This window comes from Salmo trutta, chromosome 15, assembly GCF_901001165.1.
Source record: "Salmo trutta chromosome 15, fSalTru1.1, whole genome shotgun sequence".
In the NCBI taxonomy this organism is placed as follows: Eukaryota; Metazoa; Chordata; class Actinopteri; order Salmoniformes; family Salmonidae; genus Salmo; species Salmo trutta.
The window spans coordinates 50219156-50246993 of NC_042971.1; the positions used below are offsets into that span (position 1 = coordinate 50219156).

A 27838-nucleotide genomic window follows, 5' to 3' on the forward strand; every position below is an offset into this window, starting at 1 on the left:
AAAAATATATCTAAATTCAGAGGAGACTGCGTGAATCAGGCCTTCATGGTGAAATTGCTGCAAACTACTGAAGGACACCAATAATAAGAAGAGACATGCTTGAGCCAAGAAACACGAGCAAGGGACATTTGACCGGTTGAAATCTGTCCATTGGTCTGATGAATCCAAATTTTTGATTTTTGGTTCAAACCGACGTGTCTCTTTGTGAGATGCAGAGTAGGTGAACAGATTTATGGAAAAGGATTCCTCATGAAGCTGGTTGAGAGAATGCCAATAGTGTGCAAAGCTGTCATCAAGGCAAAGGATGGAAACTTTGAATAATCTAAAATCTAAAATATATTTTGATTTGTTGAACACTTTTTTGGTTACTACATGATTCCATATGTGTTATTTCATATTATTCTACAATGTACAAAATAGTAAAAATATAGAAAAACCCTTGAATGAGTAGGTGTGTCCAAACCTTTGACTGGTACTGTTCAGTGGTACACTCCAACACTCATAGCAACTCAACTCAGTAGAGATGTAGACATGGATGGAGTTAAGATACTCAGCAACATATTTTCCTTACTTGGTTAGACTGTTTTGTTGTACTTTGTGAGGAGGTTCCATTCAGTCTAGCCATGGTCAAGTTCTAGATACTATGGCACTACAGCATTAATAATATGTATATTTTTGACAGTGTTTTTTCTTTGATCTGTATTAATATATGTATTTATTTTATAGGTTTTTTATCTTTCCTGTTGTTCATCACTCATGATGAAAGGATAAAGAGCAAACTCCTCAACAAATATCTATTTCTTAACAGACATGAAGACAACACTCCTAGCCTCAACCTTTATGGAAATTACCAGCACCGGCCAGAAGCGGCAAGGTGGCATTGATGAGACTGAAGTCGAGAGAGACCTGACCTGTCTGGCAACACTTCCACCACTGAAAAAGGAAGACAGAGAAAGACAGGAAAATAGAGAAATGTAAAAGAGGAAAGACGACATGTACATAAGATAGAGCGGTAGAGATGGTGTTAAGGGAATAGGATGAGAGAGGAGAGAAGTTGAGGAGAGAGAGTTTCCACAATCCACTCCTAACCTGTTCTGAGGAACTGGTAGGGCTTGGAAGGGGAGGGAACAGGGTGAGAGGGAGGGGGTAAGGGAGAGAGAAAGAGAGTGAGAGAGAGAGAGAGGGGGGGTGATAGGAGGGTAGAAAAAACGGCCTCTCACACACACACACACACACACACACACACACACACACACACACACACACACACACACACACACACAGGCAACTAAGCAACAGAGAAAAAACTCACACACATAGATCTTCAAAGCCACAAGTTTCATAGACTGACAATTATCCTAAGAGATTACATCTGGGGGATTGCGTCAGATAAATAAGGTGAGAAGAGGGGCAAGACTCAGTCACCTCAGCGCAGCAAGACAGACAGACAGACAGACAGACAGACAGACAGACAGACAGACAGACAGACAGACAGACAGACAGACAGACAGACAGACAGACAGACAGACAGACAGACAGACAGACAGACAGACAGACAGACGGATAGCAGCTCAGAGAAGAGAAAAGAAGCAGCACTCCACCACTCCACTCAAAGTGACTCAGCTCAGAGAGACGGAGAGAAGAGAAGGAGAGCTCCAGCTCACACTCTACTCTACTCTAACTCAGAGGGACCAAGGACACAGAAAACCAGTGCTACCGCTCTCACTCCCTCACATAGAGGAGCACAGCACAGCAGAGAGAGAGAGAGATACAATCCAGTGAAGAGTCTCCATTGCACAGACAAGTGACTTCAGAGAAAAAGCCAAAGAGAACAGAAAAAAACCAAGGATTACATGGGTCCCTTTTTCTCCCCTCCTTGGATTCTTCATTTTGATGAGAAAAAGCTTTAGTTTTTCTGTTTAGAAATTGTTTATTTGATTCATTTTTTGAACATTTTTGTTGTCTCCCCGTCCCCTCTTCTAACCCTCCCCTTATCTCATCCTCTCCAGAGGTGGTAGAGGTAGTTTCTCATTTGTATTTAATGAGGAGAGTGAGCGGTGGAGGGCGAGAGGTGCTTGTTCCCCAGCAGAGGTGTTTTGAGTTATGGACGTTGACACATTCCTTTGGAACACGAGAGGAATAAGCAGCAGCAGTGTTGTCGTCGTCAGCCGCCGGGGGTTCCATCTCCCGCTCTCAGCCTTTCTCCCTCTCCCCTCTCCAGCATGGTCCTTTCTGTGAGCCTCTCTCCAGTCCTCCCAGCTCCAGTACAATGTCCAGATGGACAGTGACTAAGGGTGCCGCCGCCTGGTCCTGCATTCGTCTGTCCCTCATCTCCACAATGCTCGTCCTTTTGCTCTACCCGTTGCCCTCCACGTGTCATCACAATGCACCTGGGGTCGCCACTCACTCCGTGCTGCGCTTGCCCAGGGTGGCCAACACCTCTTCAGCCACTGTTGTGGGGCGGCATGTGCGCAGCTATAACCATCTCCAAGGAGACGTGCGCAAGAGGAAACTCTACTCCTATCAGAAGTTCTTTCTCAGGATTGATAAAAATGGCAAAGTCAATGGCACCAAAAACAAAGACGATCTCTACAGTAAGTAACCCCATAAAATATGCACTCCCTCAGCTTATGTTCTGTGAGTTTGGCTTCTTTTCTCTCCCCTCTCACATGTGGGTCCCATAGAGTTTGTGGGGTGGTGGTTTTCCCCCATTGTTATGGCATTGCTCTCAGATTTTTCTCCACTGCACATTCACACATAATAGGAACCTTACCTGGTATTCTGGTGGGCAGCAGTGGTGGGCAGCATAGATCATGTGTAGCCTGTGTTTCGTGTCTCTCTCTCTGCCTGGGCAGCAGAAGGTTCTGGAAGCAGCATGTTTGTTGCCTCAGTTACTCAGTGTACTTTCCTTTAGAGCATGTCTACTGGAACCAATTAGAAATAGCCTGAAGAACCATTTTGTCTCTGAGCAAATATCTCAAAAATCAACATCATCCCTGGGGCTCAGGGATCACATCCCTGTATGTTTTCTTTTGTGACTTATTATATCACTTTATTATAGGTCATAATACTGGTGATACTAGTGGCATATATAATGTTATCATTGTTTGAGGTTTTCATCAACCTCATCCCTTCCCAGTTGCCGTAGCCGTGTCCTTTACCCTTTATGGGCACGGCTGACATGAATCTCTCTAAGTGCTTGTATCCATTCACACGCCCCTGCTGAGAATGACACCTCAGCTCCTTGTCATGCTGCTCAAAGCGCTACAATTGCCTGCCTGGGTGCCGTAAAGTTTACTATGCAGTGAGCGATACACCAGACACCCAGGACAACACTCGCAGCACCTGACCGCCACAGTCTCTGTCCAAACTGGCCATGCACTTTCTGTCAGCGAACTCTGAACACACTGTGGCCCTAATAAAACAAGGCTTTGCCATATGGAGCCCATGTGGTGTGAGGCTTCTCCTCACTGACAGGCCCACTCAAACGCTGAGGCTGTGCAAGACATGGCTGAAGGAATTTCAATTAGCAGAGCTTCCTCTCGCCTTCAGCGCTCACAGCGCTCACAGTTCAACCATTAGAATCAGACGTGTCAAAAAACACCAAAAGTTCAAGCTTTGAAATCAGGTCACAACATTAGCTCCCAGGCGTTGAATACTTAGATAGTTTGAAAGCCACTTTACAATATTCTATAGGGGCGTCTTTCTTGTTTATGGAAAGATAGCGGTAAAAAAAAGAGAGTAAAAAACAAAAGAGAATATTGATTATGTTGCGGTGAGTGTCCAATGCATTCTGCATGTGAGTTGTTCCCGCCAATAGCCAACCACGTGTGAATATAATGCGGTTGTCATTAGCTCCCACAATGACCTTAGGCACAAGCCTGGCTGGTAATAATGCTGAAACCAGATGCACAGAGCACTTCTTGGGGAATTCACATCCCGTGCAGACCTAATACTGTCCCATCTGAAGTGTAGCTAGACTGGGCCAGGAATGTCTGGGGGGGGTTACTCGCCACTTTTTTAGCCTCTAAGGAGATTTATACACAAAAACATTTTATATGAATCTCAAAGTAAAATGCCCACCAGGTTGCAGCAATGTCCTGTGTCTCGCTGACTTGAAACCCATCAGCTTGTGGTGAAAAGTCAAAGATGTGGCACAAGACGTGGTGATAAGCACGTTTTGGTTTATTTATTCAGAAACTGTAGAAACTACAGTTTAAAAACCAGGTCTCCTGGTTTGGTCCTAGAAAGGGGGACTTGTTGACTAGTTGAAATGTCTCAAGGTAGCAGGAAGACAGAGAGCTGCAGGGTAATATTGCTATATGTTGGTGGTGATGATAAAGATGCTGGGGGAGTGATTGTTTTCTCCTTGCTCTGCAGTTTGTCCAGTCATAAACCCTGACAGTGGGACAGCTGAAAAAGGATCCTAAGTCTTTATTGAGCAGTGGAAGGGAGATTGTTCTGAGTACATGTTCATCTAGCCTGTCACCTTCTCTTAGTCTATTAGTAGCCTGCAGCATCATGGGATTCATTTTCTTGTTCAAATTAACCAAACATCAGAAGACTTTCCTCATCAGGACAGAGCTGTGATGTTCTGTGCTAAAATAGGTTCACTTGGAGTGTCTCCAGAAAAATGTGTGAAAATGTGTCATACTTTGTGAGGTAAGGCAGACATTGAGTAGGTGTGTCTGTCTGTAAACTTAGATGTCATGGTAGACTGATGCGTGGCAGAATATGGTGAAATTGGCTCTAATTACACAGTGTGGGACCAGTAGACATTGCCTGGCCAGGCCTCTACTGCCCACAGAATTGTAGCCTGTTAGGGTCTTTAGCCTCTGCAGCTTTGATGTGCCCATGTACGGAGGCTAAATGTTTACATACGGTAGAATCAAAAGCCAAATGAATGAAAGATCTTCTAATTAAATTAAATTAAAAGTCTGATAACATATCTTTCTGGAGAATGATATGATAATTAGTGCATGCTTTTGTTTATTTGTATAACCGTAGGTCAGTTTAAGCCAGACCTTTCAAGAATCATGGCACATTTCTTTAGGTGCAGGGTGAGAGTTGGTCCTTAGTTAAATATTCTTGGTACAAATACCTAGGTAGGACACACTACTTGGGAACAAACCTGGTTTCTTAGAGCCTCTTTGTGTGCTGTGTTGGTCAGGTCTGGGCTGTAGCCTGGCCAGTCTGTTACCCAGCCCCTTTCTCTCTCTCTCAGCCGGGCCCTCCACAAAAGACCCATCTATGCGCTGTTTGAAACCCAATCCAGCCCATATTGTGTGATTCCCTTTCAGAATCCATCTGCTCAGTATCACTTTGTCACACTGTGTTAGCAGATATTACTCTCCAGTATTAGAATAGTATAGCACTGCATGTGTGAACCAAACAAACAAGCTTATTTTCATACTGAATCATCCAATATGTCCAATCTTTTTTGTGTTTTCGAATGTCACCAAGCAATAAGAAACTGTTTATAACAGATGGGCGTCTTTTTCCTTAGTCATTCTCTCGGATTTGACATCTGGAACCCTTTCCTCTCATCTCTCTTGCTTATCAATGAAACAAACTGGAATTGAATAAAACACCCTCTAATATACTTAAGTCACCCACAGTGGACTGTGGTCTGAAGTTATATACTGGGGGATGCTGGGGAGGAAGGGGGCCTGCTAATGAGCATCATTAGACCCTGACAGTTTTGATTGAGGGGACTTAGCAGTTTAGGGTTCAACTGCAGGTTGGATTGTGAGCTCCCCAGTCAGTCTCTTTCCAATCATGTTGTCAACTTTGTGGGGTGTACTTCACAGAGGGGACAGGCAAGTAGCCATCCATCCCCCTCTCACCCCATTCAACCCTGCTCGAATCTGATGCTGCTTAATTAGTATTACAGACGATCCCTGCCAAAACAGGCTGTTCCGAAGCCAAACTCATTTGTTCGTGTCAAGTTCTAGGGCATTAAGAGAACATTGATGTGTTGTGCTCCTGGATGAGATGATGGTGTATAGCAAACACAGTGTATTTGTCGTAGCAGCACTTCATCTGTCATGTCATGGTCCACTCCTTTCCTTATATAAGGACCCTGGACATGATGTTTTTTCATTTTATATTGCATCATTTGATACAGATACCTCTAGATCCTATATTCAACTTGCACGATGCACTTTTAACTGATGCCTTAATATACACTACTGGTCAAAAGTTTAAGAACACCTACTCATTCAAGGGTTTTTCTTTATTTGTACTATTTTCTACATTGTAGAATAATAGTGAAGACATCAAAACTATTATAAAAATATTGATAATACAGAAAACATTATAAAAATCAAGGGCTTGTTTCGATTTAACCAATTTCAAAGATTGTTTATATAACTTTACCTCCTTTAAGAAGACAGTAAACAGCGGGGTAGTTAAAAAAAAGACATATTTTGCCATGATGATGAAGTTATTATATGTACATTCAGCTTCCTGTCCTCCATTAGAAAACCAAACCTGATGTTATTAAATGTTAAATGGTTATGAATAGATCATTATAGGTACACTACCGGTCCAAAGTTCTAGAACAACTACTCATTCAAGGGTTTTTCTTTATTTTTACTATTTTCTACATTGTAGAATAATAGTGAAGATATCAAAACTATGAAATAACACATATGGAATCAAGTAGTAACCAAAAAAGTGTTAAACAAATCCAAATATATTTTATCATCAAGGCAATGGGCAGCTATTTGAAGAATCTCAAATATAAAATGTATTTTGATTTGATTAACACTTTTTTGGTTATTACATGACTCCAAATGTGTTATTTCATAGTTTTGATGTCTTCACTATTATTCTACAATGTAGAAAATAGTAAAAATAAAGAAAAACCCTTGAATGAGTAGTTGTTCTAAAACTTTTGACTGGTAGTGTATATGTATTTTTTTTATTTTCATTATTGTTATTTTTATACTGTCTGTGTGTGTTTGTCCTGTCTGAAGCACCCTGTCATCCCTGAAAGAATTGCCCCTCGGGGATAATAAAGTTGTATTGTATTGTACTGTATAGCCAAGGAAGTGAGACTTGACTGAATCTAAAGCTCCTCTGACTGACCCAAAGTAACCCTATAACTATCCAACCTTTAATAGTGGGTGTTATCCTCTGCTGGCCTGGCTGGCTGGATCTATTGCAGGATGCATCTCTTTCTGAGAAGATTTGTGAAAGGAAATGGTTCTGACAAGAGGTATCATCTTAAGTGTTGCAAATGAGGTCTTAGTGTACAGCCCTCAAATTAAACTCTGGACCTCAAAGCCAGTTCCACTGCATTTTTCATGGTTCCCCTCTTATCAGATGCAGATTGTTTAATAATCACATGTACAGGGTTGCAGATGTGATTGCAGGGTACAGTGAAAATCTTAGGCTTCGAGCTCCAACATCAGAGACTGATTGAGACCTGGGACACCAGGTGGGTGCAATTAATTACCAGGTAGAACAGCAGGCTCCGGACCTCGTAGGGTCAGAGTTGACTACCTCTGGCACAGAGGATGGAGGGACTAGGTAAATCTAGAACTTTTATGGTTCTACCAGATCCTGGATGATGGAGGACGGGGGCTCTGATGTTCCATGGCTCAGCATTAGAAGCATGTCTTAGCAAAAGAGCAATGGAATAGGCTATAGACTAGTGGTACCTTTGGCAATGGACTAATATGATTGGTTGGTGATGATCAATCAAAAGGTGCGAGTGGAAGTTGTAGAAATATTAGTATTCCTAATAATTATGTGTTTATGTTCCCTTTTTCTCAGCCCATAATTACAGTTATTGGCTCTTACGTGCTTCTTCATGAGCTTCGTGGTGGTGTTGAAACACAAAGCTGTGTGTTCCCTCACTGGTTTGCGTTCTCTTAGCAAGTGGAAGTGTGGTTGTGTGTCTCTTTATAATGTGTTTATGCGAGGATAGAAAGACACCATGATGTGAAATGTGTTAATGTGTAAGTAAATGTATGTTGTAACAGCACCCCGTCTGCACCACACGGATGGCACTCTCTCTTGAGTGTTCTCCTTCTGTCTGTGGTTATAGTGCACATTTATGGTTCTCCTGGGAAATCTTAACCACACAGGCAATAAAAGTGAGTTATGAGGAGTGTGTGGATGTACAAAAGGTTAGTGCCAGCGTTTATTTTTATTATATTTGACCTTCGTAGACTTTCCCTTTTCTGATTCATAAATAATGACTGACTGTTTGACCAGGGGTTTGGAGAATGTGCATTCCAGCAGTTCTGAACGATGTCTAATTTACTGTTACGTCCTGTCCTTTTATATTTAGTATTAGAAGCAACATGTTTAGGGATTATTTTATTCTAGACCAGGGGTGTCAAACATATGGCCCGTGGGAAACAAACTCAATCTATTTTAAAATGACTAAAACCAAATCTAAACTGGGTAGAATGATAATGGACCTACATTCATACAGTTTCTTTACTGTATCATGCTCGTTAATAATCACCTAAATGAAAGCTAGACATTCAGGGAGCATCAAACATTGCAAAAACGATAGATAGAGGACAATTTTTGTTACCTTTTGACGACGAGGAAATATAACCAATTTTCAGTGATGCCCTCTGGACCTCGTTGAAGAGCAAATGCCGCCCCCAGGGAAAAATGAGTTTGACCCTCCTGTTCAGGATTCAGGATAAATTATTACACAGGAGTAATTTTTTTGCATTGCTTATGAAAACTGTTGTACAAACATTCTGAGTGTTTCCATATGTGTTATTTCATAGTTTTTATGTCTTCACTATTATTCTACAATGCTGAAAATTGTAAAAATAAAGAAAAACCCTTGAATTATACATTTGACTGGTACTGTAGGTCCTGGATGGCAGGAAGCTTGACCCCAGTGATATACTGGGCTGTATGCATTACCCTCTGTAGCACCTTGCGGACGGATGCCAAGCAGTTGACATACCAGGCAGTGATGCAACCGGTCAGGATGCTCTCGATGGTGCAGCTGTTGAACTTTTTGAGGATCTGGGGACCCATGCCAAATCTTTTCGGTCTCCTGAGGGGGAAATGGTGTTGTCGTGCCCTCTTCAAGACTTTCTTGGTGTATTTGGACCATGATAGTTTGTTGGTGATGTGGACACCAAGGAACTTAAAACTTCCGACCTGCTCCTCTACAGCCCCGTCGATTTGAATGGGGACTTGTTCGGCCCTCCTTTTCCTGTAGTCCACAATCATCTCCTTTGTCTTGCTCACATTCAGGGAGAGGTTGTTGTCCTGGCACCACACTGCCAGGTCTCTGACCTTCTCCCTATAAGGCTGTCTCATCGTGTCGATTATCAGTCCTACCACCATTGTGTCATCAGCAAACAACTATATGTTGTGGTATTTGTGTTGTTTGTTCTATAACCTGTTAGTTAATATGCCTTGCCACCGTGATATATAGGCCTAAAGCCGAGACAATAAGAAGGCAGAATAAATTCAACCACTCCTTTGTTTCATCACAAAACCAGAGAGCAACATCTGTCAGGTGGAATCCACAAAGCATATTGCATGTAACAAACATTTGTGCTCCCAAGTAGCGCAGCGGTCTAAGGCACTGCATTTCAGTACAAGAGGAGTCACTACAGTCCCTGGTTTGAATCCAGGCTGTATCACATCAGTCCTTGATTAGGAGTCCCATTGGGTGGCACACAGTTGGCCCAGCATTGTCCACATTTGGCCAGACTAGGCCATCATTGTCAATAAGAATTTGTTCTTAACTGACTTGCCTAGTTAAATAAAGATTAGATTTAAAAAAAAAAGGAAACCTACAGCATGGTCAATCAAGTTAATGTTTCCCACATTTTCAGACTACTAAACAACTATTGATATAGAATACCGGAGAGTTATCTTAAGTCGCAAAGAAAGCCGGAGCTGCCTCCACTACTCTAGCACCATTTCAACTTCAACATTTCAAAATCACCTATGATTAGTCTAATACAGCGACAAATAAAAAACTAAAAGAATTTAGTCCAATCAACCTAAGCTAAATATCAGGTGGCTGTCCATGGTACTGATTTCTGTGTGTGTGTGTGTGTGTGTGTGTGTGTGTGTGTGTGTGCGTGCGTGCGTGCGTGTGTGTGTGCGTAAGTTAGTGGTGAAAAAGTACCCATTTGTCATACTTGAGTAAAAGTACAGATACCTTAATAGTAAAATACTACTTGAGTAAAAGTCTAAAAGTATTTGTTTTTAAATATACTTAAGTATCAAAAATAAATGGAATTGCTAAAATGTACTTAAGTATCAAAAGTAAAAGTATATATATAAAAGCTTAATTCCTTATATTAAGCAAACCAGACGGAACAATCTTCTCGTTTTTTTATTGACGGATAACAGGGGCACACTCCAACACTCAGACATCATTTACAAACTAAGCATTAAAATGTTGTGTTTAGTGAGTCCGCCAGATCAGAGGCAGTAGGGATGACCAGGAATGTTCTTTTGATAAGTGTGTGAATTGGACCATTTTCCTGTCAAAATGTAACGAGTACTTTTGGGTGTCAGTGAAAATGTACGGAGTAAAAAGTACATTATTTTCTTTAGGAATGTAGTGAAGTAAATGTAAAAGTTGTCAAAAATATAAATAGTTCAGTTATGTACAGATACCCCAAAAAACTACTGAAGTAGTACTTTAAAGTATGTTTACTTAAGTACTTTACACCACTGCCCCCTACACCCCTCCACCCCCTACACCTTCTTCACCCCTACACCTCCTCCACACCCTACCCCCTACACAACCAGGTTGACAGACTTGTGTTGACAATTTCTGACTTTAGACCTTTCAGCCAGTATCTCCCTTATCACAGGGGAAGTTGGAGCTGTTTAAAGAGGTTGTGCATTCATGTAGATTTGTGAAGGCCTATTACAGAAATCTGATTTGTTTATAGTGTAAGAGTTATGATTCATAGCGAAATTGAAACTCAATGATTGAAAGCAAGCCAGTACTTTACAAAGTTCAAACTTCATAATTTTGCTCATCTTCAACTAACCCCTCTTGAACCCCTCTCAGGAAAAAAAGGTTGATCAGGGTAGCTTAGCTTTGTCTTCAAAACATCTTCTTCTAGTTTCTGCCCCCTCATTTGCCCTATTTAGAGTTCAACATGGAGGTATGGCGGTCCAGATGTATGCCTAACCTTTAACCCCATTACTTAAAGAGAGGGTCATTTGTGCCAGGGTTAGTCTAAGGGGGAACACAACTGTCTCCTCACTATCATTGTGTCCTGTCTGTCTCTAACAAGCTGCAGTCAGAGAAAAACAGAGAGCGAGAGAGAGAGTATGTGGTGCAGTGGTAGAAAAATGATGAAAATTATGATACAAAATTGTCATACTTGAATAAAGTAAAAGATACCTTAATAGAAAGTTACTCAAGTAAAAGTAAATGTAAATATAATTGCTAAAATATAGTTAAGTATCAAAAGTAAAAGTGTAAATCATTTAAAATTCCTTATATTAAACAAAGCAGACGGCACAATTTTCTTGTTTTACAAATGTACGGATAGCCAGGGGCCCACTCCAACTCTCAGACATTATTTACAAAAGATGAATTTGTGTTTAGTGAGTCCACCAGACCAGAGGCAGTAGGGATGACCACGTGTTATCTTGATAAGTGCGTGAATTTGATCATTTTCCTGTCCTGCTAAGCATTCAAAATGTAATGAGTACTTTTACAATATTTGCTTTATGAATGTAGTGAAGTAAAAGTAAAAGTTGTCAAAAATATAAAAAGTAAAGTACAGATACCCCAAAAAACTAAATTACTTAATTACTTTACACCATTAGTGTGTGTGTGTGTGTGTGTGTGTGTGTGTGTGTGTGTGTGTGTGTGTGTGTGTGTGTGTGTGTGTGTGTGTGTGTGTGTGTGTGTGTCTGTCTGTCTGTCTGTCTGTCTGTGTGTCTGTCTGTCTGTGTGTCTGTGTGTGCATGCGCAAGAGGGTCAGAGAGAAAGAGAGAGAGAGAGGGAGACTGTAAGTGTTGGAGTTAATACTTGTGTTTGCGTTGTTTTGCAGTGGATAAATGTTAGTTCAAACAGGGGCCTTGACAACTTGTGACAGCTAAACTCAGCTGAACCTCTTATTTATATCACCACACATGAACCCCAATAAATGGTTTGACTTCATGCAAGGCTGTTTAAAGTGCAGTCAAAACTCAGTTTTTCCTGTTTTATATTATATAGTACAACAGCAGATGAAACTAACACTGTAAAAGTGTGAAAAAATGGATATGTGTTATTTCCTGATAGTTGCTGGTTGAAAATACAATCTACACAGGACCTTCCATGCGGTACATTTATTAATGCACCAACAACAAATAGACTTTGAAACCTCTCTGCCATTAACAGCTGGTTTTCAGTTTTCCCCTCCACACTCAGACCCTCCCAGACAGTCCTAGCAAAATACTTGCTTGAGAAATAGTTTTTTGCTAAAAAGCAATTTTTGCCCATTTGAATGGAAATCTATTACAGTAAGGTACTTAATTGTTACCCAGAAGTTATTTGATATTGATATAAAATCGGCTGCATTGGGCCTTTAAGTACTGTTTCTACTCAAAATTCAAATAAGGAAAGCTAGCAGTCTATGTGGTGACTCTGACCAAAGTGGCTGGGGACAAGGGGAAACTGAGGCATGGCTCTAGGGGTCACAGTTTTCCCTTATTCTTTAAAAATCATTATTTAAGTATGTTTCAGCACTTTCCTGATATTCACCCATCAATTTACTCTTGTGTCAATCATTGACTCATCTGAACATGTTTGAAATAAGACACAGATTACGTGAATCGCATAGTCCTGCCACTAAACCATCCAGCCACCTCTTTATTCTGTGTCTTCCAGCAACCTCTCAGCCCTTTGTAAACTCCAGTTTTCTTCTCTGAAGAATGGATTATTTACCATGGAATTTTAAGTTGGCAATCTTTATTTTGATGAACTAGTTTTGAGTTTTCAATGTCTACCTTATTTGCTGAAATAGTGCAGATTCAAAACCCTTACAGACGTGCAGGAATTTACTTATTCCTTAAACCAAACCAGAATGTCAAAGGCTCACAATTCATCAGAATCATTCAACAGATGAGCAACTTTTGAACATACTGTCAGCTCTGCAATAGTATGTTGTTGCCCAGAGCCCAGGATTGGTAAAGCTACATGGCAATTTCTCTTTTTTGGTAGATGCACTGTTAAGTCTAACTTATGTAGTTGAATGGTAAGCTGTCCAGGGAAGGAAATGTGAGCATGTTTCATGTGTCTGGGTGCTGCAATGTTACCAACATTCACTAGGTCAGGTCAAAGTTGCAAATCATCGAGAACCACAGACATCACAACACATTCAGAGATGTGTACACACGCACACACACACAGAGAGTGTGGTGGGACAGATGGAAGTTGGTGAGCGAGAGAGGAGAGAGAGTCTTAATGGAATCATCAAAGGTAGCGCAGGGAGACCAGTGCTCGGACCAGAGACGCATCTGGACGGTCGTCCCATTTTAAAGGAACAGGCAGGAATGCCAGCTAATTACCCATTGCATGCGTGAGAGGGGGGCTGTCCCTGGGCAACTAGTGGCTGGAGCAGGAGCCCTGGATCTTATCCGTCACAGATCCTATATCCCGACACCCACTGCTTTACTGGCTACTAATGCAACACGTTCCCACACTGGTCCAACACTGTCCCCATCCACATGGATGACTGCTCTCACGTTTATAAGGGGGAACAGAGTGTGTGTGTGTGTGTGTGTGTGTGTGTGTGTGTGTGTGTGTGTGTGTGTGTGTGTGTGTGTGTGTGTGTGCGTGCGTGCGTGCGTGCGTGTTTTTGTGAATGTGTCACATACTCAATACCTGCCCTCAATCTGGAGGGATCTAAAACAACAAACAGAAAACTGTAACACAACAGACAGAGGAAAAGCTGCTGATGCACTTTCAGCAGGAAATGTTGAACGTTGGGGTGATAGGTCTGGAGCGGATTAGTTTGTTAGGCCTACCGCTTGAGTGCTGCAGTGCATGGGACTTTTCCCAGCAGTAAAAAGGCATCTGGACTTCAAAAACATGGCACCTTAAATCCCAATGACCCCAGGTTCATTACATAGCATAACATAAAGAGTCTATAAAATGTCCAGAACAATTGGAATCATAACATTGTGTTTACGCATCCATACCATTTAGAAAATGCAAGAAAGGTTCTTAATTACCTTGCCAGATCAAACCCATAAACACACATTCATATGGTAACCACTGAGTGCCCAATGACATGTTTTGACATTTACCGGCAAAGATTTGGTGCTATACCATGCTGCAGAACCAATAGCATTGGGTAAATCACATTATCTGAGAAGACTGCATTTTTTTCTAAAACCAGCGTGAACATCAACATGCATTTAATTTGGTCTTCAATGTACTTAAAACCACCATGACATAATACACAAGTACTATTACCCAGCATGGTAAACTGATCTCAAACCATGCTAATGTGAATGTTCTGTCTCAGAAAAATCTAATGCTATCTGTTGGCTGGAAAACAGAGCTCTAGTATTTGAAACATCACATTTATACTCAGTACAGGTGAATATTTTCTTCCAAATATCTGGATTGTCTTTTAATCATACTTTGGTGTCAGGTTTAAAATCACACACAGCTTGACAGCGTGGTTTCAATGTTACTCCCCTGTGTAAGACTGCAGTGAATGCACGTTTCAGGCAAAGAAAACAATATTGACAGCAGGACGGATTGTATTAGAGAAGTATTAGATGTATAATTTCTGTGTGGAGAAAGTTGACTCGATTTGAAAGGCATCTCTAATGTTACTAAGCTAACTTAACTGTCACTAGGTGAAGAAGCAGACAGTGAACAGGTGAAGTTTTCATTCTATTTAGCACCAGATCCATCACACACTGTCACGCTACCGCCAATCCACCGCCCTGAATCAGTTACCGTCATACAGATTTAGCCAGTCACCAATGAGTTACTACCAATTTATAATCCCCATCGTTGTGTAAAATATCTGTGACAAGTCATTAATGAATAAAAATGTATTGAGTAGTCAATAGTCATAAATTACAATGACAGTGAATGGTGAAAACATCAGAAAGTTTTCTTTGACACAAGCCTTTGAACGCCTTGTGCTTGTCTGGATAGAGTGGGATATTTTCCGGCTTTATCAACCCCAATACTTCATTACTTAACAAGTATAAAATTCCCTCAACACCACAATGGCGGTTTTGTTTCCCAATGGATCTAGTGCTCCCTCTGCCCCTAATGCTGAAGCTGTTCCATGCATATGAACCCCTGTGCCATGGTGAATTTGACAGAGCATCAATCAGGCTGTCACAAGTTGTCAGAGGGAAGATCTCTCAGATGTTAGTCACTCTAATCTCAAGGAACACATATCAAACTTGGGATTGTTGAAAAGTGGAAATAAAACCTGGAGTGTTTTTATACTGAAACCTAACGGTTTTACAATTAAAACGCAGACAAGTACCTTACCTTCTCACACCCAGTTGTAGGCCATCCAATGGGAGCAGAGCAGCAATATAATCTTAGGAAGGGCCTAGAAGATAAACTGCGGAAACACTTTCACAGCCCTCCTTAACCTTAAAGTCCTGCTCCAGTCTCCTTTTCAGCTAATTTATCACCTGAGTTAGTTAACAACAGGCACATCTCAATAGGTGGTCAAGGTATGTCATTACATGGCACAAATGGGGGAGGGGTCTTTCCTCTATTGTTCCTCAAGCACGGGGGGATGCCAGTGACATCAGCGGGCACCATCAGGACAACTCCTTGAAGTCTGCACAAAAAAACACTACTTTGTTCGAAACATATTTTTTTACCATGAAGTGTGTGTACATAACTGTATTTATACATGGGATCTTGTTTTTCATCAGGAAAAGTAAAAACTGGAGTCACCACTAACCATGTTTAGGAGGCAGGGGGGAGTGTGTAGGGGAGGTGAGGGGTGTAGGGGTGTAGAGGTGGTGAGGGGTGTAAAGGAGATGAGGGGTGTAGAGGAGGTGGGGGTGTACAGGAGTTGAGGGGTGTAGAGGTGGTGAGGGGTGTAGAGGTGAGGGGTGTAAAGGAGGTGAGGGGTGTATTGGAGGTGGGGGTGTACAGGATGTGAGGGGTGTAGAGGTGGTGAGGGTGTAGAGGTGGTGAGGGGTGTAAAGGAGTGTAGAGGTGGTGTAAAGGAGGTGAGGGGTGTAGAGGTGGTAAGGGGTGTATTGGAGGTGGGGGTGTACAGGAGGTGAGGGGTGTATTGGAGGTGAGGGGTGTAGAGGTGGTGAGGGGTGTAGAGGAGGTGAGGGGTGTAGAGGTGGTGAGGGGTGTACAGGAGGTGAGGGGTGTAAAGGAGGTGATGGGTGTACAGGATGTGAGGGGTGTTAAGGAGGTGAGGGGTGTAAAGGAGGTGAGGGGTGTAGAGGTGGTGAGGGGTGTACAGGAGGTGAGGGGTGTTAAGGAGGTGAGGGGTGTAAAGGAGGTGAGGGGTGTAAAGGAGGTGAGGGGTGTAGAGGTGGTGAGGGGTGTACAGGAGGTGAGGGGTGTAGAGGTGGTGAGGGGTGTAGAGGTGGTGAGGGGTGTACAGGAGGTGAGGGGTGTAGAGGAGGTGAGGGGTGTAGAGGTGGTGAGGGGTGTAGAGGTGGTGAGGGGTGTACAGGAGGTGAGGGGTGTAGAGGTGGTGAGGGGTGTAAAGGAGGTGAGGGGTGTAAAGGAGGTGAGGGGTGTAGAGGTGGTGAGGGGTGTACAGGAGGTGAGGGGTGTAGAGGTGGTGAGGGGTGTAGAGGTGGTGAGGGGTGTAAAGGAGGTGAGGGGTGTAGAGGAGGTGAGGGGTGTAGAGGTGGTGAGGGGTGTACAGGAGGTGAGGGTGTAGAGAGGTGAGGGGCGTAGAGGTGGTGAGGGTTGTAAAGGAGATGAGGGGTGTAGAAGAGGTGAGGGGTATAAAGGAGGTGAGGGTGTACAGGAGGTGAGGGGTGTACAGGAGGTGAGGGGTGTACAGGAGGTGAGGGGTGTAGAGATGCTGAGGGGTGTAGAGGGGGTTGGTGGAGGAGAGCTGTGCTGCTCTGCAGTGTAATGAAGCCGGTCTTAAAGAGAGCCCAGACCCCTCTTCACTGATCTCTCAGGAGCCTGGGAGCCAGAGTCCTGTTGAGGCCAGATCAAAGGTGTGAAGCACTGCTGTCAGGAGCCAGCTAGGGTCAACACCTGACCCCCAGCCCCACTCCCTGCCCTGCCACTACCCCAGTCCCACCTCCTCAGCCCCCCCTTCCCGGCAACTACCCCAGCCCCCTCCCCAGCCACTACCCTAGTCTCCCTGCCCAGTCCCCCCCCAATCCCCCTTCCCTGCCCCCCCATCCCTGGCCTGCCACTACCACAGTACCCTTCACTGCCACTACCCCAGCCCCCTGCCCTGCCACTACCCCAGTCCCCTAGCCTCCCATCCCTCCCGCTACACCAGCCCCAGCTCAATCCATGCCACTACACCAGCCCCAGCCCCTCCCTCACTACTACACCAGACATAGCCCCCTCCCCTCCACTGCCCTGCCACTACACCTCCTACCACTGGCCCAGCCAAACCCTAGCCCCTCCTACCTACCCCTGTAGAGTTGTGAACCAGCCCACTGATAATATGCTTCGTCCACAAGTTTCAGACCCAACCCCAAACCCCAACCCCCAATCCCAAACCCCAACCCCAAACCGTGGCTCTTTAATAGGGCCTGAGCTGTCTCTACACCCCAGGATCTGGAAGGTTAATTGGAAAGACATGCCTGTCATGGGGGCAGCAAGTTGGAGTTCCCAGGACAACTATGTACACAGTCTGGGGTGACAGTCTATGTACACAGTCTGTGGCATCTAAGCTGCTTGAACTGTAGTATAGAATTGATGTCTGGTGTTGATGAGAAAATGTACATTTTCTCTCAGAATACGGCATGCATTGTATGTGCTGTAGTAGAGTCTAGGGGTAGAAATGGGGAGGCTTAGCAGTAAAGTCGGCTGGATGAAGCTACAAATGTTGAGGTAATTATGACAAGATGTGATAATGTGAGTTCTGTCACCCTGCCAAGAAACCACGTCCCTCTGTGGAGATAGAGGGTCCGTGGGCAGGGACTGGAGGAGAGAGGCCACCTACAGAGCCTAGGGTATAAGGCAAGGCTGCTGCCAATGGGAGTCACACCAGGCAGATGACTCGACCACCCAATAGACAGTCAGTGAACAGAACTGAACTGAGCCACCAGCTGTCTGCTCTTCAGTAACCCTGTAATTAGCAGACCTGGCCTCTGCTAATGGTACTGTAGGAGAAACCCCAGACACACACATTACTCAAATACTGTGAATACATCAACCAATTGAGGTTGAAAGAGATAGAAGTCACGACTTACCTTATCCAAACCAAGATATTTCAGACATTGGACCACAAATCTAGGTAGCACAAATAGAGTTTCATACAGTGAAATGAGGCGGAAAACTGATTTTGGACTCTGTTAAAGTCTTGTCCATCTCTGGAACTAACCCTTCATTAGCAATGAAGAATGCAGTCGACTGTTACAGGACCTTGGGGCCTGGTTTTACTGAATCTGCAATATAAAATTAACACAGTCCTGCTATATACACAGGTGTTTTTCTTAGTAGTTTCAGAAAATGTTTGATTGCAAAATGTCAGAACCTTATTTTCTTGTTCATTAAGAAAACTCTGGTTATTACACTTTCAATATTGGTCATAAAACTTAAAAGTCCACCCTCACAAAACAAAAATGTCAGTTTTGGTCGACGTGCCAACAACAGGGAGAAAAAACAACCTCCCAAACATGAAAAGAAAACAGATTGAGGAGGCAGGAACAGGGGGCAGAAGGAAGAGGAACAGACGTAGATACAGTTAGAGATAAGAGTGGGACAAGAGAGAGAGAGAGACAAATGGCGTAAAGAGAGGTAGAGTAAGGATACTAATTTTACCGTTGTGAGTGAAGGGGCCGAAGAGAAAATGGGTCTGGCCGTGTGCTGTGCTGTCATATTACAGGGGAGCTAGAATTTAAAAAGTTGTTTTGAACCAGTCACTCTTGCGCAGTTGGTGAAGGTGTTTGTTTCTGTTTGTGTGTTTAACTGTGACTGTGTGTCAGTGTGAGTGTGTACAGTCGATGCAAGTCTATGCAGTGTGTTGTATTTCCACACAATTTCATTATTCCAAGTAGGCTCAATACACCTGTATCAATTGGCATTGCCTCTCTCTCCCCGTGTCTCTCCTTCTCTCTCTCCCTGTCTCTCCCTCTCACTCCCTTTGATCAGGAATTATTCCTCTCTAATCCGACTGACTGTCATCCAATCATCCTCCCTTCCCATCCCCTGTTCATGAAGCTGAGGAAGGCAGAGGAGCAGAGAGCAGGCCGATAGCCTTAACACCACTCAATAGCTGTGTGCAACCAGAGCCCATACGGAAGGGGCTCTCTCACGCCCGCCATGTATAGAGAAGCCTGTCTAATCTGTCTATTGAGTGGTGGCCACACTGCTTGTTTTGCCGGTTCACAGGTGCAGATAAAACCTCTCTGCCTTTTGAAATATGTCTATACATATGCAGGATCTTAATTTGAGCCAGTTCCCTACAGCAGGAAAATAATCCTGCAGCAACATAAGGGAAAACCAAGTCTGAAATTTCAAAGTGGAAATCACAAACTTCAGGAGATGTTTAAAACCTCAAATACACCACAAGTTTAACATTTCCTGTATTGCAGGAAAGTTCTCCTGCAACAGTGTGACCAAATTAAGATCCTACATCTGTATGTTTTCACACTCCTCCTTTGGACATTTTTGTCTTTGACTGTAGAAGGAAAACTAGGGGATGGGAAGTCTGACTAGAAGTCACGACCTTTGAGTAGAATCAACAGCTGCAGACTGTATTGGTTCAAAGGTGAAGTTGGTTTACACGGAAGTCCCTGGCAGGGGTAGACTAGAGTCCCCAAGTGAGATACTCTTCCTAAAAACTGTTAACCATAACATGTAACCCAGTACAGTACAAGGACAGAACACATAGTCCAAAGAGGAAGATACCACTGATCAAAGAACCCTGCAACAGCCCTCCTAAAAGCAAATCAAATCAAATTGTATTGGTCACATACACGTGATTAGCAGATGTTATTGTGGGTGTAGCGAAATGCTTGTGCTGCTAGCTCCAACAGTGCAGTAATATCTAACAAGTAATATCTGACAAATTACACAACATATACCCAATACACACAAATCTAAGTAGGAATGAATTAAGACTATATACAGTTGTGGCCAAAAGTTTTGAGAATAACACAAATATTAATTTTCACAAAGCCTGCTGCCTCAGTTTGTATGATGGCAATTTGCATATACTCCAGAATGTTATGAAGAGTGATCAGATGAATTGCAATTAATTGCAAAGTCCTCCTTCGCCATGCAAATTAATTGAATCCCCCAAAAACATTTCCACTGCATTTCAGCTCTGCCACAAAAGGACCAGCTGACATCATGTCAGTGATTCTGAGTGTTGACGAGGACAAGGCTGGAGATGACTCTGTCATGCTGATTGAGTTCGAATAACAGACTGGAAGCTTCAAAAGGAGGGTGGTGCTTGGAATCATTGTTCTTCCTCTGTCAACCATGGTTACCTGCATGGAAACATGTGCCGTCATCATTGCTTTGCACAAAAAGGGCGTCACAGGCAAGGATATTGCTGCCAGTAAGATTGCACCTAAATCAACCATTTATCGGATCATCAAGAACTTTAAGGAGAGCGGTTCAGTTGTTGCGAAGAAGGCTTCAGGGCGCCCAAGAAAGTCCAGCAAGTGCCAGGAACATCTCCTAAAGTTGATTCAGCTGCGGGATTGGGGCACCACCAGTACAGAGCTTGCTCAGGAATGGCAGCAGGCAGGTGTGAGTGCATCTGCACGCACAGTGAGGCGAAGACTTTTGGAGGATGGCCTGATGCCAAGAAGGGCAGCAAAGAAGCCACTTCTCTCCAGGAAAAACATCAGGGACAGACTGATATTCTTCAAAAGGTACAGGGATTGGACTGCTGAGGACTGGGGTAAAGTCATTTTCTCTGATGAATCCCCTTTCTGATTGTTTGGGGCATCCGGAAAAAAGCTTGTCCGGAGAAGACAAGGTGAGCGCTACCATCAGTCCTGTGTCATGCCAACAGTAAAGCATCCTGAGACCATTCATGTGTGGGGTTGCTTCTCAGCCAAGGGAGTGGGCTCACTCACAATTCTGCCTAAGAACACAGCCATGAATTAAGAATGGTACCAACACATCCTCCGAGAGCAACTTCTCCCAACCATCCAGGAACAGTTTGGTGATGAACAATGCCTTTTCCAGCATGATGGAGCAGCTTGCCATAAGGAAAAAGTGATAACTAAGTGGCTCGGGGAACAAAACATTGATATTTTGGGTCCACGGCCAGGAAACTTAATCCCATTGAGAACTTGTGGTCAATCCTCAAGAGGCAGGTGGACAAACAAAAACCCACAAATTCTGACAAATTCCAAGCATTGATTATGCAAGAATGGGCTGCCATCAGTCAGGATGTGGCCCAGAAGTTAATTGACAGCATGCCAGGGCGGATTGCAGAGGTCTTGAAAAAGAAGGGTCAACACTGCAAATATTGACTCTTTGCATCAACTTCATGTAATTGTCAATAAAAGCCTTTGACACTTATGAAATGCTTATAATTATACTTCAGTATTCCATAGTAACATCTGACAAAAATATCTAAAGACACTGAAGCAGCAAACTTAATGAAAATTAATATTTGTGTCATTCTCAAAACTTTTGGCCACGACTGTACATATGGACGAGCAATGTCAGAGCGGAACGGACTAAGATACAGTAGAATACTATAGAATACAGTATATACATATGAGATGAGTAATGCAATATATGTAAACATTATTAAGTGAATGAGATACCGTAGGATATTATACAAAACAGTATATACATATGAGATGAGTAATGCCAGATATGTAAATATTAAGTGACTAAGATACCGTAGAATAATATATGTAAACATTATTAAGTGAATGAGATACCGTAGGATATTATACAAAACAGTATATACATATGAGATGAGTAATGCCAGATATGTAAATATTAAGTGACTAAGATACCGTAGAATAATATATAATAAAGTATATACATATGAGATGAGTAATGCAAGATATAGAAACTTTATAAAGTGACGAAGATACCGTAAAATAGTATAGAATGCAGTATATACATATGAGATGCCTACAGGCAGCAGTCTCTAATCTGCTAGTGATGGCTGTTTAACAGTCTGATGGCCTTGAGATAGAAGCTGCTTTTCAGTCTCTCGGTCCGAGCTTTGATACACCTGTACTGACCTCGCCTTCTGGATGATAGAGGGATGAACAGGCAGTAGCTCGGGTGGTTGATGTCCTTCCTGTGCTGTAAAGTAGGTGTCCTGGAGGGCAGGTAGTTTGCCCCCGGTAATGTGTTGGGCAGACCGCACCACCTTCTGGAGAGCCTTGTGGTTGCGGGTGGTGCAGTTGCCATACCAGGCGGTGATACAGGCCAACAGGATGCTTTCAATTGTGCATCTGTAAAAGTTTGTGAGGGTTTTAGGTGACAAGACAAATTTCTTTAGCCTCCTGAGGTTGAAGAGGCTCTGTTGCGCCTTCTTCATCACACTGTCTGTGCTTGGTCCATTTCAGTTTATCAGTGATGTGTATGCCAAGGAACTTTCCACCTTCTTCACTGCCGTCTCATCGATGTAGATAGGGGGGTGCACTCTGCTGTTTCATGAAGTCCACGATCATCTCCTTTGTTTTCTTGACATTGAGTGAGAGGTTGTTTTCCAGGCACCACACTCCCAGAGACTCACCTCCTAAAACTGAGCTCCCCCATGTCTCAGGCCGCCCATTAAATCACCCCAGAACGGCAGGATGTTAGAAATGTGTGTCCAAGGAGTGAGAAGAGGGATGGCCCAAATGAAAGATGTCACCGGGGAGGAAGAGTGAAGGTGAATCAGTACCAACTGGTCCCATTAACTACCCTGACTAGCCTGTCAAAGGCCACGTTATGAGACAATATCTCCTCTCCTCTGACCCAGGCTAGGAGGCTCCACACTGGGCCAGACCAGCCACCAAGGCCCTGCTTCCTTGCTTGATACAAAGTCCCACTTCCACCAAAATTGGTTCTGAGCTAATCCCCTCTAGCCCATGATAGCTTTATAGGTTTATGCAACTGACTTCAGGATGAAGGCATGGGGAAAATGAGACTGGTTACCACAGCTTTAATCAGTAATTGGTTCAAGAAACATTTAGACTGCAAACTGATACTTACATTTCGGCTTTCCCCAGCATGCCGCTCCGCTCCGAAAACAAACAAAAGTGGAGAATTTTTTTCCGAGGCTTAGCCCTGGCCAACACCTTCCACTCAGGATTTATGGCCCGTTAGCATAGGTATGAAATGTCAGCTCAGGCTCAGCCTGTCTGTTTTCCATGACTGGCACAGAGACACACAGCCAGGCAGCCAATTAGGAGTATGTGGTTTTCTGAGAGGGATCAAGCAAAGATGACAGTGATTATTTAAAACATGGGTAGGGTTAACAGGCAGGGATAACAGTGTTAGTCGACCCCCGGTGTGGCTTAAATGGGATTCTGTAGTGTAGATGACTCAATAGGTTCAGTAAACATACTGGAAAGAACTACAGTAACTTACAACATCATGGACTACAACATACTGTATCCAATTACAGATGTAGGATCTGTATTTAACCTTTATTTAATCAGGCAAGTCAGTTAAGAACAAATTCTTATTTACAATGACAGCCTACCCCGGACCACGCTTGGCCATTTGTGCACCACCCTATGGGACTCCCAATCAAGGCCAGATGTGATACAGCTAGATTCAAACCAGGGACTGTAGTGACACCTCTTGCACTGAGATGCAGTGCCTTAGACCGCTGTGCCACTCGGGAGCCCAATCTTAATTCGAGCCAACTTGCTACAGAAGGAAAATAATCCTGCAGCAACAGGAAATGTGAATTATTATGTTAATTATAATTAATGGATATTTTTGTAGGGGTTGAGGTTGGGCAAATCAAGTCTGAAATTTAAGTGGAAATCACAAACTTACATTTCATGCTTTGCAGGAACATTTTCTGCAACAAAATAGTGATCAAATAAATATCCTACATCTACAGTATACATTAAGTGTAACAGCTACTTAATCAACTGGCCTGCCTGCATGCTACAACAGAAAAAAACAATGGAGCCTAACAACTCTATGCAGTCAAAACAGAGACACTGCTAGCCTTTCCAAGCATTTCAATGACTCAATGACTTCTATCACGTCAGTTTATTGGCCTGGTATAACTAACTTAGAATGTCTCTGTGTGTCTGTCAGGTGTGCTGGAGATCAAGTCAGTGGATGTCGGGATCGTGGCCATCAAGGGGCTCAGCACTAACTTTTACCTGGCAATCAGCAAGAAAGGAGAGCTGTATGGCGCGGTAAGTTTAGCCTGTCATGAAATTCACACACAGAATAACAATATCCCTAACAAAAACTGGAGCTAATTATTTGGTTGAGTATACAAACTTCCCATTAGACTGATTCAGTGTTCAGAACACCCACTAGTTAGATGCCAGCTAGTGTTTTCACACTGCCACTCTACTGCTGAAATCAAGTCTCCTTTGATGTTGTGTGAGAGCTCTTCTCTCCCCTGTTCTCGGGCTCTTAGAGAAGCCTAGGGTTGTTTTAAAGGACAGTTCCACTTCACTGCCCATAAATAATCCCCTAGCACAAGTCGGCCCGGCCAAAAGAGATGTCGTCTTGAAGAAAGTAAGGCGAGGAGCCCCTATCGCCCCTCTCTCCCAAACACACAGATCCTCCCATATACCACACCATGCTTGTGTTCCGCTTTATTCAGACCAGAGAAACACAATGCAACAGCCTGTCCATTCTACTAAAAGCCCTCAAGGGCTACCGGCACTGTTTCATGCGCTCTCATAAGTCAAGTCAAGTCAAATTTATTTATATAGCCCTTCGTATATCAGCTGAAATCTCAAAGTGCTGTACAGAAACCCAGCCTAAAACCCCAAACAGCAAGCAATGCATGTGAAAGAAGCACGGTGGCTAGGAAAAACTCCCTAGGAAAAACTCCCTAGAAAGGCCAAAAACCTAGGAAGAAACCTAGAGAGGAACCAGGCTATGAGGGGTGGCCAGTCCTCTTCTGGCTGTGCCGGGTGGATATTATAACAGAACATGGTCAAGATGTTAAAATGTTCATAAATGACCAGCATGGTCAAATAATAATAATCAGAGTAGTTGTCGAGGGTTCAACAAGCACGTCCGGTGAACAGGTCAGGGTTCCGTAGCCGCAGGCAGAACAGTTGAAACTGGAGCAGCAGCATGGCCAGGTGGACTGGGGACAGCAAGGAGTCATCATGCCAGGTAGTCCCGAGGCATGGTCCTAGGGCTCAGGTCCTCCGAGAGAAAGAAAGAAAGAGAGAAAGAGAGAATTAGAGAGAGCATATTTAAATTCACACAGGACACCGGATAAGACAAGAGAATACTCCAGATGTAACAGACTGACCCTAGCCCCCCGACACATAAACTACTGCAGCATAAATACTGGAGGCTGAGACAGGAGGGATCAGAAGACACTGTGGCCCCATCCGATGATACCCCCGGACAGGGCCAAACAGGCAGGATATAACCCCACCCACTTTGCCAAAGCACAGCCCCCACACCACCAGAGGGATGTCTACAACCACCAACTTACCGTCCGAAGACAAGGCCGAGTATAGCCCACAAAGATCTCCGCCATGGCACAACCCAAGGGGGGGGCGCCAACCCAGACAGGAAGACCACGTCAGTGACTCAACCCACTCAAGTGACGCACCCCTCCCATGGACGGCATGGAAGAACACCAGTAAGTCAGTGACTCAGCCCCTGTAATAGGGTTAGAGGCAGAGAATCCCAGTGGAAAGAGGGGAACCGGCAAGGCAGAGACAGCAAGGGCGGTTCGTTGCTCCAGCCTTTCCGTTCACCTTCACACTCCTGGGCCAGACTATACTTAATCATAGGACCTACTGAAGAGATAAGTCTTCAGTAAAGACTTAAAGGTTGAGACTGAGTCTGCGTCTCTCACATGGGTAGGCAGACCATTCCATAAAAATGGAGCTCTATAGGAGAAAGCCCTACCTTCAGCCGTTTGCTTAGAAATTCTAGGGACAATTAGGAGGCCTGCGTCTTGTGACCGTAGCGTACGTGTAGGTATGTACGGCAGGACCAAATCGGAAAGATAGGTAGGAGCAAGCCCATGTAATGCTTTGTAGGTTAGCAGTAAAACCTTGAAATCAGCCCTTGCCTTAACAGGAAGCCAGTGTAGGGAGGCTAGCACTGGAGTAATATGATCAAATTTTTTGGTTCTAGTCAGGATTCTAGCAGCCGTATTTAGCACTAACTGAAGTTTGTTTAGTGCTTTATCCGGGTAGGCGGAAAGTAGAGCATTGCAGTAGTCCAGCCTAGAAGTAACAAAAGCATGGATTAATTTTTCTGCGTCATTTTTGGACAGAAAGTTTCTGATTTTTGCAATATTACGTAGATGGAAAAAAGCTGTCCTTGAAACAGTCTTGATATGTTCTTCAAAAGAGAGATCAGGGTCCAGAGTAACGCCGAGGTCCTTCACAGTTTTATTTGAGACGACTGTACAACCATCCAGATTAATTGTCAGATTCAACAGAAGATCTCTTTGTTTCTTGGGACCTAGAACAAGCATCTCTGTTTTGTCCGAGTTTAAAAGTAGAAAGTTTGCAGCCATCCACTTCCTTATGTCTGAAACACAGGCTTCTAGCGAGGGCAATTTTGGGGCTTCACCATGTTTCATTGAAATGTACAGCTGTGTGTCGTCCGCATAGCAGTGAAATGTAACATTATGTTTTCGAATGACATCCCCAAGAGGTAAAATATATAGTGAAAACAATAGTGGTCCTAAAACGGAACCTTGAGGAACACCGAAATTTACAATTGATTTGTCAGAGGACAAACCATTCACAGAGACAAACTGATATCTTTCCGACAGATAAGATCTAAACCAGACCAGAACTTGTCCATGTAGACCAATTTGGGTTTCCAATCTCTCCAAAAGAATGTGGTGATCGATGGTATCAAAAGATCTAGGAGCACGAGGACAGATGCAGAGCCTCGGTCCGACGTCATTAAAAGGTCATTTTCCACCTTCACAAGTGCAGTCTCAGTGCTATGATGGGGTCTAAAACCAGACTGAAGCGTTTCGTATACATTGTTTGTCTTCAGGAAGGCAGTGAGTTGCTGTGCAACAGCTTTTTCTAAAATTTTTGAGAGGAATGGAAGATTCGATATAGGCCGATAGTTTTTTATAATTTTTGGGTCAAGATTCGGCTTTTTCAAGAGAGGCTTTATTACTGCCGCTTTTAGTGAGCTTGGTACACATCCGGTGGATAGAGAGCCGTTTATTATGTTTAACATAGGAGGGCCAAGCACAGGAAGCAGCTCTTTCAGTAGTTTAGTTGGAATAGGGTCCAGTATGCAGCTTGAGGGTTTGGAGGCCATGATTATTTTCATCATTGTGTCAAGAGATATAGTACTAAAACACTTTAGTATCTCCCTTGATCCTAGGTCCTGGCAGAGTTGTGCAGACTCAGGACAATGGAGCTTTGGAGGAATACCCAGATTTAAAGAGGAGTCCGTAATTTGCTTTCTAATGATCATGATCTTTCCCTCAAAGAAGTTCATAAATTTATTACTGCTGAAGTGAAAGCCATCCTCCATTTGCGAATGCTGCTTTTTAGTTAGCTTTGCGAAAGTATCAAAAAGAAATTTCGGATTGTTCTT

General features: G+C 43.4%; 1 protein-coding gene across 1 annotated transcript in view; it reads left to right on the plus strand.

The window, feature by feature from the left end:
• The first annotated feature begins 1889 nt into the window (after window positions 1-1889).
• LOC115149255 (fibroblast growth factor 10-like) overlaps window positions 1890-27838 on the plus strand; it is a 29227-nt gene continuing 3278 nt past the window's right edge. Inside the window, exons 1-2 of the mRNA XM_029691935.1 lie at window positions 1890-2594; window positions 24368-24471. Of these exons, the coding sequence (XP_029547795.1) occupies window positions 2270-2594; window positions 24368-24471 (429 nt within the window). The 5' untranslated portion in view covers window positions 1890-2269. The remainder of the gene's footprint in view (window positions 2595-24367; window positions 24472-27838) is intronic.